Source organism: Abramis brama, assembly GCF_963993115.1.
Source record: "Abramis brama genome assembly, chromosome: 22".
Taxonomy (NCBI): Eukaryota; Metazoa; Chordata; class Actinopteri; order Cypriniformes; family Leuciscidae; genus Abramis; species Abramis brama.
Window position 1 is genome coordinate 11,137,532 of NC_139984.1, and position 14,408 is coordinate 11,151,939.

Below are 14,408 nucleotides of genomic sequence, written 5' to 3' on the forward strand. Positions count from 1 at the left end.
TGTGCCTGAAGTTTCATCTTCAACTAATACATCCTTTTCACTGTTATTTCCATGATTACCAAGTAAATAAAATATTTAAGGTGGATCTATTAAAGTGGATTTTGTTGAGGGAGGTGGAAATGACAGAAAACCTGGGGACAGACTTATTTTATTCCAAAAACAGTTTAAAATTGTGATATACATATGGAATTTCGATGGTATATGATATTATTTTATTTGTCCTTAAGACAAACATGTTAAAAATATTTTTAAATCGATCCTTTAATATAATTTTTTAACATTCAAAGAGGGCCAGTCTGGGTTGAGGACAAGCATAAAACTGCAAAATCTGCTAATAAACAGCGTTGCAAAAACATTTTTAAAAGAAAACAGGGGCAAGATTTGGTGGTTACTAAGATGTTGGAGCATGAACTTCATAAGGACAATTTATTTGTGCATTTATTTGTTTATTTATTTACAAAAAAAGGCCAAGGACGCAAAAGTGCCTGTAGTTGGAGAATCACCCATATATAAAACCATAGATAAAACTCAATAGTTTTTATTAGCCCTTTGAACGTCAGTTTGACTTTTTCCACGGCTAGTCAATGTAAGAGTTGCTAGTAAGAACTGTCCTTCAGGTGGCGACATTGGCTGAAGTCGACACAAACACGGTTGGCATAGAAGAAGAGGTTTTCTCGCGATTAATGTTTCAATATGGCTGCCTCCTCGAGCAGTGCTGCCACCGTTAATCAGAGTGATCATTCTTCATTAGCCGAAGAACCAGAGGCAGAAACAGAGTTTTGTCCCGGATTCAAAGATGTCGATGCATTTGTCAAGGTCGGTTGGTCGTTTCAGTGCGTAAATCCCGCTGGAACTAACTGTAAACACAAGCGCAACGTGGAAAGAGTGGCCATGCGTGCATACGCAGTAGCGCTTGGGAGTTATATTTGCGAAATGTGAAGTTGCAGTGAATGTATTGGAGTGTTGTTTGTTTCCACAGCATGGCCTGGGAGCGGTGGTGTCTTCCACGAAGGCGTCCGCAGCTCTTCCCGCAGCCGGAGATGAGTTTGACCTGTACCGAAGCTTCCCCGCCTTCCAGCACTTCTGCGCCTCACAGGGGGACCGACTCTTACACTGGTACAACACCCCACTCAAGCACTGGCCCACTGGACACTCACGGTCATATATATATATTAGGAATAAGATCTCGTGGATGTTTGAATCGAGATCAGCTCTAATTCAGCATTAGCATCTGTTGGACCTCAACAGAACTTGAGGGGTGCATGCAATTCATTGTAATAACCGGAGACGTCATATTGTACTAATATCTGTGTGTTTCTCTGACAGTATGAGCAAGATCATGCAGCATCATGGCTGTAGATCTCACATGAGAGACCGGAACAAACTGACTGGACAGGAGGACAGGTTTGACCTGGTGGTGGACTCGAATGATGCCATCCTTGAGAAAGTGGTACGAGTGTTACTCTAACAACAGCTTTAAGATTCAAGCTTCTGGTGTTATTGTCTCTGTCCATATAGGTCTATAACCCTAACCCGTTCACACCAAGAACAATAATCATAACAATCCTTTGAGAATCATGACACGTATGACAACAACACACAGCTATAATGGTAACCACACAGAGGAATCACTTTCAGAACGTGTTTTTTTCCAGCTGATAAACAATAGAACATTGACAACCAATCAGAATCTATCCTCCTTTAATGCTTTCCATACCTCTGTAGGATGACTGTTTGATTTATGACCTGTGTTCAGGGTATTCTCCTGGACGAGGCCTCTGGTGTGAGTCGCTCCCAGCAGCCGGTGATGCCCACCGGATATCAGCCGCCCAAGATCGTCGTGTCCAGCTGGAATCGCAAGGTTACTTTCTCAGCGCATCATCCTCCTTTTGACCCGGCAACATTTCTGATCGGGTGTCGTTATTTGAGAACGTGTAGAGGAGCAGGTTCAGGCATGACGGCGGCTTTTCTTCTCTTTCCAGGGAGGAGAACGCAACACCGAGACCTTTCGCCTTTTACATGCTAAAAACATCCAGCGGCCACAACTCAAGTTCAAGGACAAAGTGGATAACAGCAACACTCCTTTCGTCTCTAAAATCTTCATCAAACCCAATGCAGAGAAACCTCTGCCATCATGTGAGTGTGTTAAAAAAGACTTTTTTTTTTTTTTTTATGTAAATTTCTCTGCCTTTGCAGCCAGCAATGTAACCAAATGTGTGATTTAGATTTTGCCGACAAACACATTCGTAAGGAGAGACCGGAGGATTTAGATGTTCCTGCTGCACTGGCGGATTTCATCCATCAGCAGAGAACGAAAGAGCATGTGGACGACATGTAAGAGACATTTCTGTCATTTATCCGGTGTAAAGCCATCTAGTGTGTTTGTTAGTCGTTTCCCATCAGTGTTTAATGCTAGTCTTGTTGTAAATGCTGTTTTCCAGGTTTTCTCACCCCTACCAGTATGAATTGGACCATCTGGTCATGCCAGAGAGTCTGAAGTGTAAACCTGATGCCCAGGTCAATGTCGTCTTCATCATCTGTGTTCTTGTCAGGAACTGTGACTGTTTTCATTTGGATTTAACATCAATTATTGTGTGTTTTAGATGTATACACCTATTGCTGAGTCCGCTTGTCAGTTCATCAATACTTTAGATGATCTTGTTGCTATGAATGAGAAGTTGGCCAAGATGACGGAGTTCGCTGTGGACCTGGAGGTATGAGCGCGTTCAGTTTTCATGATGCTTGCTAATCATGGAAGTTTTTAATTCACACCAGTTCTCCGTCTACAGCATCATTCCTACAGGAGCTTTTTGGGAATCACGTGTTTGATGCAGATATCGACGCGCGAGGAGGACTTCATCATAGACACGCTGGAACTGCGCAGTGAAATGTACATCCTAAACGAGACTTTCACCGACCCCACCATTGTGAAGGTGATGCTTTTCTAATAAAGTTACTCACAAAGATTGTATGTGTTTCTGCAAGGTGTAAATGAATAGTTCTGTGACTATAGAATGAACTTTGGCAGTTGCTTGTCATGAAGTTTGCATGCGCATATCTTAAAGGGGTCATATAATGCCATTTTTGTACAAGCTAATATGATTCTTTAGGGTCTAAATTAAAAGTTTGTAATATACTTTAATTAAAAATTCTCATTAGTATTGTAAGAAAACACTCATTTTACCTGGTCAAAAACAGCTCTGTTTTCAGCACGCCGTTTAAGTGCATGTGTCTTTAAATGATAATGAGCTTTGCTCACCCCGCCCCTCTGTTCTGTACACCGTAACACAATAACCATAACGCGTTGTTCATTATAAATGTGGGATTATGAATTATATTGAGAACGTCCTATATAGAAAACATGCCGTAATGTACCCTGAGTGTAAACCTTAGCTGCATTCATCGTGAAGCGTGCAGCAAGCGATTTGCAAAGATTAATATAAATATTAATATAAAGGTTAATAAAACGTTACACTCACTTCTTCTTCTGGAGGTGCAGCAGGAACACGAATAGTTGGTACCGATCCTTTTTTCAGGAGCAGCTTCTTAGCAAAACCAGCACTGACCTCGTTTATAAAGCAGTCTGGTGTGTGAAATGATACGCGCAAACATGAAAGCATTGACATTGATCGTGGGGAATATTCCCTTTGAAAACAAACTCAGCCACTGCGTCTTCAGCGGTTCGGATTTAGGAACATCAAAATTACTGCTGTGTTCCTTATTACACCCAAGAACAGAACAACACAATCGCTTAGATGCCATTCTGCTCATAGACAGTGCTCCAGCGTATCAACAATGACCGTGCCGGTCCGCGCGGACTATGATTGACAGCTCGCTCACAAGTGAGGGCGGGTCTTTGTTGAAACGCTGCTGTCAATCAACAATCGTGGGAGGGGCCTCCGACCGTGTGACGTCACAAAATCGAACGGCTTGATTTGAGACAGGGGAAAACATATAAGAAGATTAAAAAAAAACACTGGATGGATTTTTATCATTTTATGATGGTTGTGTACAGGCACTGCCAACACACATTTCAGTACAATCAACTTGTAAAAGTGCATGTACCATTATATGACCCCTTTAAATTCGGCATAAACGTAGCTGTGAGAATCTGTTCTTCCCTATTGTGACGTGCATCTGCATGAAACATTCAGCATCCGGTTCGATAAAACGTCAAGTTCTGCATGTTCAGTGCCATGTGGTGGTGTCTTCATGTTGTTGATGTTGCACGTGACGCTCCTGCAGGTGTTTCACGGCGCTGACTCTGACATTGAGTGGCTACAGAAGGACTTCAGTCTCTATGTGGTCAACATGTTTGACACCCATCATGCCGCGCGTTGCCTAAACCTCGGCCGAAACTCCCTTGACCATCTCCTGAAAGTCTACTGCAGTGTGAACTCTGATAAACGCTACCAGCTGGCAGACTGGAGGATACGGTAATACATTCTGTACATTAATACAACTCTCCTTTATTACGGAGCCAAACTCATTATGTAGGGCAGCATTAACTCAGTTTTACTGCAGTGTTTCTGCTGTGGTCATTCATATGGTGTGTGTTGTGTCTGTAGACCGTTGCCAGATGAGATGTTGAAGTACGCTCAGGCTGACACACACTACCTGCTGTACGTGTATGATCGAGTCCGAGCTGACCTGTATGATATGGGCAACGGGCAGCCTGCCCTTATTCAGCAGGTCTGGGCGAAAAGCAGAGACCTCTCGCTCAAGGTGTGGCCGGATTTCTTCATAGCAAACACTCCAAACACTTCCTTTCATATTTTCTGTGCATTTGATCACTTTGTGTGTATTTTATTTTATTTGATTAAGAAAGATAGATAGATAGATAGATAGATAGATAGAGATATAGTAGATGGATGGATGGAGATACAGTGGGTGGATGGATGCATGGATGGATGGAGATACAGTAGATGGATGGATGAATGGATGGATGGATGGAGATACAGTAGATGGATGGAGATACAGTAGATGGATGGATGAATGGATGGAGATACAGTAGATGGATGGATGGAGATACAGTAGATGGATGGATGAATGGATGGAGATACAGTAGATGGATGGATGGAGATAGAGTAGATGGATGGATGCATGGATGATGGAGATACAGTAGATGGATGGATGAATGGATGAATGGATGGATGGATGGATGGAGATACAGTAGATGGATGGATGAATGGATGGAGATACAGTAGATGGATGGATGGATGGATGGAGATACAGTAGATGGATGGATGGATGGATGGAGATACAGTGGATGGATGGATGGATGGATGGATGGAGATACAGTAGATGGATGGATGGATGGAGATGCAGTGGATGGATGGATGGAGATACAGTAGATGGATGGAGATACAGTAGATGGATGGATGAATGGATGGAGATACAGTAGATGGATGGATGAATGGATGGAGATACAGTAGATGGATGGATGAATGGATGTAGATACAGTGGATGGATGGATGGATGAATGGATGTAGATACAGTAGATGGATGGATGGATGGATGGATGGAGATACGATGGATGGATGGATGGATGGATGGAGATACAGTGGATGGATGGATGGATGGAGATACAGTAGATGGATGGATGGAGATACAGTAGATGGATGGAGATACAGTAGATACAGTAGATGGATGGATGGATGGAGATACAGTAGATGCATGGATGGATGGAGATACAGTAGATGGATGGATGGATGGAGATACAGTAGATGCATGGATTGATGGAGATACAGTGGATGGATGGATGGATGGAGATACAGTAGATGGATGGATGGATGGAGATACAGTAGATGCATGGATTGATGGAGATACAGTGGATGGATGGATGAATGGAGATACAGTAGATGGATGGATGGATGGAGATACAGTAGATGCATGGATGGATGGAGATACAGTGGATGGATGGATGGATGGATGGAGATACAGTGGGTGGATGGATGGATCACTTTGTGTGTATTTTATTTTATTTGATTAAGAAAGATAGATAGATAGAGATATAGTAGATGGATGGATGGAGATACAGTGGGTGGATGGATGCATGGATGGATGGAGATACAGTAGATGGATGGATGAATGGATGGATGGATGGAGATACAGTAGATGGATGGATGAATGGATGGAGATACAGTAGATGGATGGATGGAGATAGAGTAGATGGATGGATGCATGGATGGATGGAGATACAGTAGATGGATGGATGAATGGATGGAGATACAGTAGATGGATGGATGGATGGATGGAGATACAGTAGATGGATGGATGGATGGATGGATGGAGATACGATGGATGGATGGATGGATGGAGATACAGTGGATGGATGGATGGATGGAGATACAGTAGATGGATGGATGGATGGAGATACAGTAGATGGATGGATGAATGGATGGATGGATGGAGATACAGTAGATGGATGGAGATACAGTAGATGGATGGATGAATGGATGGAGATACAGTAGATGGATGGATGAATGGATGGAGATACAGTAGATGGATGGATGGATGGATGGATGGAGATACGATGGATGGATGGATGGATGGATGGATGGAGATACGATGGATGGATGGATGGATGGAGATACAGTGGATGGATGGATGGATGGAGATACAGTAGATGGATGGATGGATGGAGATACAGTAGATGGATGGATGGAGATACAGTAGATGGATGGATGGAGATACAGTAGATGGATGGATGGAGATACAGTAGATGGATGGAGATACAGTAGATACAGTAGATGGATGGATGGAGATACAGTAGATGCATGGATGGATGGAGATACAGTAGATGGATGGATGGATGGATGGATGGAGATACAGTAGATGCATGGATGGATGGAGATACAGTGGATGGATGGAGATACAGTAGATGGATGGATGGATGGATGGATGGAGATACAGTAGATGGATGGATGGAGATACAGTAGATGGATGGATGGATGGATGGATGGAGATACAGTGGGTGGATGGATGGATGGATGGATGGAGATACAGTGGGTGGATGGATGGAATCAATTAAAAAAAACAGTTCAAATAGTGATTTGTTGTTTGACGTGAATATTTTTACTCTTTCTCTTTAGAAATACGTGAAGCCTATCTTTACGGAGGACTCGTACATGGAGCTGTACCGCAAGCAGAAGAAGAGCTTCAACACGCAGCAGCTGGCAGCGTTCAGACTGCTGTACGCCTGGAGAGACAAACTGGCACGACAGGAAGACGAGAGCACCGGGTGACGCCCCCGACCGTCTCCATGCATTTGCATGCTGTTGACTGATTAATAGTTATTGTGATCATGAACATGTTGTTTCTCCACAGGTATATCTTACCAAACCACATGATGATGAAGATCGCAGAGGAGCTTCCAAAGTAAGTTTAAAGGGCCCTAAAGTTAATTTTTCATTTTCTCTCCATAAGGTGCACTGTTCTTCAAGGTTTCTTGCTCAGAAAACAGTCATAATTTAAGGCCTGTTCACACCAAGGACTAAAACAATTAAGATATAGTTCTAAAAATCATTGTAAATATAAAAGAATTCACAACAACTATAAAGATGGTTATAATTTACTGTGTAACGTGTAATTTCATGGAATTTGTCAAATTTGATGAAGAAATAAAAAGCAGGTCAGGACACCTAAATTAAGTCACGAAATAGAGAATGAAACAGTCTGTGAATATTAAACTGCATAGAGACTGTTTCATTATGAATCATGGATGTTCTGCGTGTGTCTGTGTGAATGAATGGTATTTTTCCCACACAAACATTGAAGCAAGTGTACGGTGACGCATTGCTGCCACATACATATTATTTTTTCCCCTCAATTATGTCGTAATAACGAGATCTTATGTCATTAAAAGACATATTTTCTCGTAATAACGAGATCTTATGTCGTTAAAACAACATCTTTTTCTCGTAATAACGAGATGCTATGTCGTTAAAACGGCATATTTTCTTGGCCTTATAAGGACGTGTGTAGTCATGTACAAAATATGCCTTTATCCACATAAAATTGACAGCCTATTGCGCCTTTATCACAATTCTACGTTCAAAAAGCTTAAGCAAATAGTAGCAGCCCCCAATCAGGCAAAATTAATCAATGAGGCCCTTTTTAAAAATATATATTTTATATAGGCCTATAAGTTTTTTTTATATAATATATTATATATAATATTTATTTTTGTTAATAGGCTATCTTCATTACCTAGAGATATAATTAAACAAAAAGTAGTCAAAACACATCTAACAGAACATAGCCTAAGTTGTTTATTTTTTACAACATTGTGTTCTTATTTTGTTTAATTAACGAAATGTCAATCTTCATCTTTATAACAGAAGATACAATACAATACAAAAATCTTCAAGATACAGCCTACAATCTTCACATGTATAACGGATTGTCACCTTATAAACAGTCCTTTGTGTGGTGGAATAAGCAATGCTATATAGAAATATATGGTTACCGGTAGTATCTTAATTTAAACTTTATTTTATTATTTTATTAGTTCATTAACTAATTATGCTAACTCAACTAATTTAATGTAAAGAGCTAGTAAAGGATACTAATTACTAATTAAATAATGTCAAATATTAAATGTATGCTATTGATTAGAGTTACCATAAAGTTTTTTCTAGACTTATATTCCGTGCTCAAGCGCATGCATAAAACTTGCCGCAAAGCACCGGCAAAAGTAGACTAATAATAATAAATGTGTCTGAAAAAAATAACGAAGCATTTTAATTATTTATTAATGAACTAGTCTTTTCTAAATCAGTGTAGGCTGCCTGCAAACATATCTCCATACATCTCTCTGTAATTTAGTCTCTAGAGATGCGCCTTTCATATACGGACAGGATTACATAATCAGATGGTACCGTACGTATTTGCTTTCGATTGGATTTTTTTTGATTGGACATTTTTTTTATAAGCTTTATATAGATAGCTATATTTCTCATGTCTGTGAGGCTTGTCTATACACTGTTTTTCAGTTCATTTTTGAGACGCGCTCCAATTCACAGAGATCATGAAAGCGCGCCCTGTTCGTTTTATTTTATTTTACAAAAGCACAACGTTTTCTTGTTGTTGTGAGTTTACACAAATAAAAGTAGTTGTGACTGATGTATTATTCTCTTCTGTATGACCAGAAATGGAGTATTTTAAGTTGTTTCTACTGTTGATAGGAAAATGCGAGTGATGGCACCGGCGCCTCCATGTCATGCAGTGCGCGCTCCACACTCCGCACAGACACTTGGATATGCGCTTAATAATAGCGAATATTTATCTAGGTTAACGTTAGAGCGAGCAGCCATGCCAGACTGATAAGTCCTCTTCATGTTTAACAAATCAAATTCTGTTGCATTTTATTGCGCCAGTTTGAAAAGGGCGGCTGAAACACTTAGCCTATACAGATAAACGCCCAACGCTGGCGTTTTTCTTTAAATAAATTAATAATTTAAATAAAATAAATATTGTTTGTGGGCTAATTAATGCCACAATAATTTGTTTATTTTATTGGCTACTTATATTTTTCATTTTTGTTTTGCATTGAATACCATTTAAAGGATTTGCTGTGCACCGCAATGCCATCCTCCCATAGAAAGACACATAAGAGCCACCTATATTTTCTTTACAGGGTTTCTATGGGAGGAAAATGCTTAACGTATATTTAAATGCATTGCGTTCATATTCTGGGCTCATCTGCTTTTCTGTAGGATAGTATGGTTTATTAATAAGGTGTGTACAGCATTTGATCTTTTAAAATGAATGTCCATTGGGGGCTGCTATTTCTTCAACTTTTTGAACGTAGAATTGTGATAAAGGCGTGATAGGCTGTCAATTTTATTTGGATAAAGACATATTTTGTACATGACTACACATGTCCTTATAAGGCCAAGAAAATATGTTGTTTTAACGGCATAGCATCTCGTTATTACGAGAAAAATTTCGTTTTAACGACATAAGATCTCGTTATTACGAGTAAAAGATGTAGTTTTAACGACATAAGATCTCGTTATTACGAGAAAAGATGTCGTTTTAACGACATAAGATCTCGTTATTACGAGTAAAAGATGTCATTTTAACGACATAAGATCTCGTTATTACGAGAAAAGATGTCGTTTTAACGAGATAAGATCTCGTTATTACGACATAATTGAGTGGAAAAAATATGTATGTGGCAGCAATGCATCACCGTACAAGTGTGACGTTCGCAGTGTTTTCAGCCTCTGAATGCATGAACTTCATCTCCAGAGCCGCTCTGAGAGTCACTACATCAGCATTTTACAGTTTCAGTTGAGAAAATCTGTCGTCATATCTTAAACGCACAGAAACTCAAAGGTCTTCAAAGCCGTCAAAATAAAAGTTCATTTTAACTTGAAAAAAATTTACAAATATATTACTGTTGCACTGTAGAATTTAGCTACACCTCAATGTAATAATACGAACACCAATAATAAATTATTATTAAAACTTTATCTTTAAGGAATAATCAAATTTATCTTCCATGTTTTAATTTTAACAGTAAAGATCTTTTGTGCAGCACTTTGACAATTTTTTTAAAATTTCATATGATTAAAAGCTAATTTGAATTAGATTTATACCTTAATTTGATAGCCAGAAAAATCAAAATACACAACAGAATTTGAAACAGAATCCAGAAAAATTCTAATGGAATTTGGAAAAAGATAAAATGATTTCATAGGGCCCTAATATAACTGTATTAACTGTCCCTAATATAATTGTTATAGTTATCATTCTTGGTGTGAACTGGCCTTTTAATGAGCATTTTCAACCATCTTACTGACCCTTAGAATCACTAGTGACAGTAAAGACAAATAATCCTGAAAAAAGGTAGCATGCACAACCGTTTTCAACATTGATAATAATGTTTCTTGCAGCAAATCATCATATCAGAATGATTTCTGAAGGATCATGTGACACTGAAGACTGGAGTAATGATGCTGAAAATTCAGCTTTGACATCACAGGAATAAATTACATTTTAATGTATTCACATAGAGAACAGTTATTTTAACCGAATGTATGTAAATGTCCTCTGTTATGATTGGCTAGCCTCCCGCAGTGTCATAGTTTGCAGGCATTTGCTAATGATCGTTTTTTCAAATGGTTGTTTTTCAGATGTTATGTAGACATGGGTGTTGAGTGACGTCACAACCATGATGATTTCTGAACAAGCTGTTTAGTTTCAATAAATGGAGTGGACTAGTGTATTTGAAGCCCTTTTTTTTCCTATGATATATCCTTTAAATATTAAATTCTGTAGTAAGCTGTAAGACGGCTGCTCTCTCTCTCTCTCATTCAGAGGAAACTGTATAAACGCATGTGTTTTTCCCTACAGGGAGCCTCAGGGCATCATCGCTTGCTGTAACCCCACTCCACCACTAGTGCGCCAGCAGATCAATGAGCTTCATCAGCTGGTCAAAGAAGCTCGAGAGATTCCTTTACTCAAGGTGTGCGCTCATACAAACACCACTTAACTGATTGACTATCACTAATGTGATATAAATGTATTAGTCCTATAATTTGCAATATCAATATGAAATTGTAGACCATGACTACTACTAATAATGTTGTCTCTCTTCAGGCAGAGGTACCTTCTGTAAAGAAGAAATCAACGACCCCTAAAAGAAAGGTGTGTGTGTGTGTGTGTGTGTGTGAGAGAAACTAACTGCCATAAGAAGCTGTATTATTGAGTAGCTCTTGCTGTCGTCTTCTAGCCACAGTTGACTTTATTCGGACCCCATGACACCTCCCGCTCGTCTGAAAGTGATTTCCTGGACCTCTCTTCCTTTGGTAGGTCTAGATATTATCCACACCTTAATTTGCCTTTCTATTTAGACATGAAAATCGCTAAATTGTTTTCTCCATGTGTCTTTAGAAACCCCAACCAAACCAGGAGTGTTGTTTTCAGAAGAGGAGAATGAATGCGTGGACCGAGAGGGACAATCCTCGCATGGGCTGATGGCTTCAGCAAAAATCCGACTGTTTGCGGTAGGACATTTGAAAAGAAGTGTCCTTCATTTTGCATGTTTGGGTGTGCTGACGACAAAGAGGCAGTGTGGTTAAAGGCCCCTATATATTTCATGCGAAATTAAAGAATGAGCCGCTGTGACGTCATTTAGAACAAAATCAGGTGAAAATGATGGTGTTCATTTCAGGAGTTCGAACCCGCTTGCCAAAACTAACTTTCTAAAAAAAAGTTCACTTTGGCTGGTAAAGGCTCTTCGAACTCCCATTGGTCCGTGGCGATTACATAATAGGAAGATGTGACTGAGGCTCCGCCTTCTTTTACGTGGAAGGAGGTCAGACGTCCGCGAGTGAAAACATGAACACATAGAAAATGTAGTTGTAATTGTAACTGACAGAGACACTAGCGTGTTTTTCATGTGTAATGCTATAAAGCTGCTTGCTTTACAGCAATCTATTGTATAAAGTGCTGTATTAATAAACGTGACGTGACACGAGTGCTGAATTGCAGAGCTTGCGCAAACATCCACATCGCTATGATCAGATGCTTTCTTAACTGCAGTTTTCTCACCGCTGTTATATTTGTTTTGTGTATTTTGTGATTGTGAGGAAAGTGTGCAGCACAAATGTACATATTCATCAGCGTTGGGATGTTTTCTAACAGTATATCACTGCAAAGTATTTCAAACTTCTTTACCTCTAAATGAAGAACTTCGCTGAGAGTATATCGGGGCCTTAACAGGATGTCTTAATCGGTTATAGTGTCAAGCAGAAGTTAGAAGTTGATTTTGTTAAAACATGTTGTAGTTGTAATGCTCTTAGTATTGATTTGGGAGTGTTTGTGAGAGTTGAGGATGTTCTTTGTCATGTGTTTTTGAGGATGACGAGGAGGAAGCAGCTCCTGCTCATCTGACAGTGGCACAGCAGAAAGCACACAGCATCATGGACTCGTTTGACAACCCCTTCCGAATGGTACAATACTTCAGTCTAGCTGATGGATTTTGTCTAAAGTATGTACTTGCACTGATATTTCAATGCTTGTTTTCAGTATTTACCGTCAAAGGACATTCACATATCAACAAATGCCAAATATGACCCATCTTCAAAGATTTATGAGGTATAGTTTCTATTTTTTTTGTTGGTGTTGTAGTATATATAAAACAACTATGATTTAGTTTGGATTCAGGGAGTCACAGATATTCCAAAATGATTCTAGATGCAGTGAAGGAGCTCCGGTTTTATTGACTACTGGCTTATATTGACTATTTTCATGGTTCTGTTGAAAACAGATTCATAACCGGTGGAAATTACAGAGTATTGAGCAGCAGCAGAAGGAGGCTCAGGCCAAGCAGCAAGCTAGAGAACAGGCCAAGAAAGCTCAAGGTACAAACAACACAAGAAACTCTGTAGTGTAAAGCGATTCTACATGTGCGTAATTGCTTGTTTGTCTTTCAGAGGAACGAAAGCGAGTCAAAGTGAGCTACCAGGAGTCGCTGAAAAAGGTTCACACTGTCAGGCAGCAAGTAATGGTGAGGAAGCTTCGGCTCGCAAATTTGACAAGCGGGTTCTTGTTCGTTTTACACTAACATCTTGTTTTTAGGAAGCAAAGCAGGCTGGACAGAAAAGAGAGAGAGCTGCCAGTGATGTTGCTGAAGATGGTCTTAAAGACTCGAAGACTGAAAGCGAGACGTCAGTGGCTGATCAGTCCGCAAAACCTACGCAGAAAAAACAGAAGCAGAAAATCGTTCAAGAGCCTGAAGTTCCTCAAGAGTTTCAACCTTATGACTACAGCCAGTCAAATTTCAAAATGTTCGACGGTAAGAGATCTGCCTTGTTTCTGTCATTTATTTTTCCTGTTGCTGTCTTCAGTGTATTGTCTTCATTTGTTTATGTTTTAAACACACAGGTAAATTGAAAGAGAGTTCACAGTTCGATCCGAACGGACAAGCGCGCGGACCCAAGCAGAAGGTTTGGAATCTACAAGCTTTCACCTTTCCACAAATCTCTCAGCTTTGCATGATCTCTGATCTAATCTTTAAACAATTTTGATTCTCAGAAAAAAAAAGGACAGAAGAAAAACACTGGGGGAGGAAAGAGCATGTCTTACTTACCCGCCAAATCTGACAGGTACTGTGACGCTCTCACTGTAACAGTCATCGCTGGATTAAAAAGGCATTTATGTGGTTTTGTTTCTGTTTGCAGAGGGTTTCGCCACAACTGGCCCAAGAGATAGGAGTCTTCAACTGATGAAGTACAATCCACCCCTTTTTTGTTTTCCTTTTTAAAAGTGTCCTACATGTTCTGCAGACTGAATTTGTCCTGACAGTGCTTGTATACTTATTTTGTCTAATTTGATCCATTCTCCTTCATTAAAATGAGATTTTAAAACATTTTAGTTATGATGGTCTTCTTAAT

The 14,408-nt window shown here is 39.7% G+C and overlaps 1 protein-coding gene across 1 annotated transcript; it reads left to right on the forward strand.

Annotated features, from left to right (window-relative positions):
- Positions 1 to 616: 616 nt before the first annotated feature.
- exosc10 (exosome component 10) lies at positions 617 to 14,383 on the forward strand. The gene is made up of 25 exons (XM_084097979.1): positions 617 to 816; positions 980 to 1,116; positions 1,327 to 1,450; positions 1,757 to 1,861; positions 1,983 to 2,136; positions 2,226 to 2,334; positions 2,442 to 2,517; positions 2,604 to 2,714; positions 2,790 to 2,933; positions 4,246 to 4,436; positions 4,569 to 4,725; positions 7,095 to 7,243; positions 7,330 to 7,380; positions 11,365 to 11,476; positions 11,611 to 11,658; positions 11,744 to 11,819; positions 11,905 to 12,017; positions 12,873 to 12,965; positions 13,042 to 13,110; positions 13,283 to 13,376; positions 13,449 to 13,522; positions 13,594 to 13,810; positions 13,900 to 13,961; positions 14,050 to 14,120; positions 14,196 to 14,383. Exons 1-25 carry the CDS (start codon positions 694 to 696, stop codon positions 14,224 to 14,226), a joined length of 2,691 nt encoding a protein of 896 aa, XP_083954105.1. The 5' UTR covers positions 617 to 693; the 3' UTR covers positions 14,227 to 14,383.
- The last annotated feature ends 25 nt before the right edge of the window (positions 14,384 to 14,408 follow it).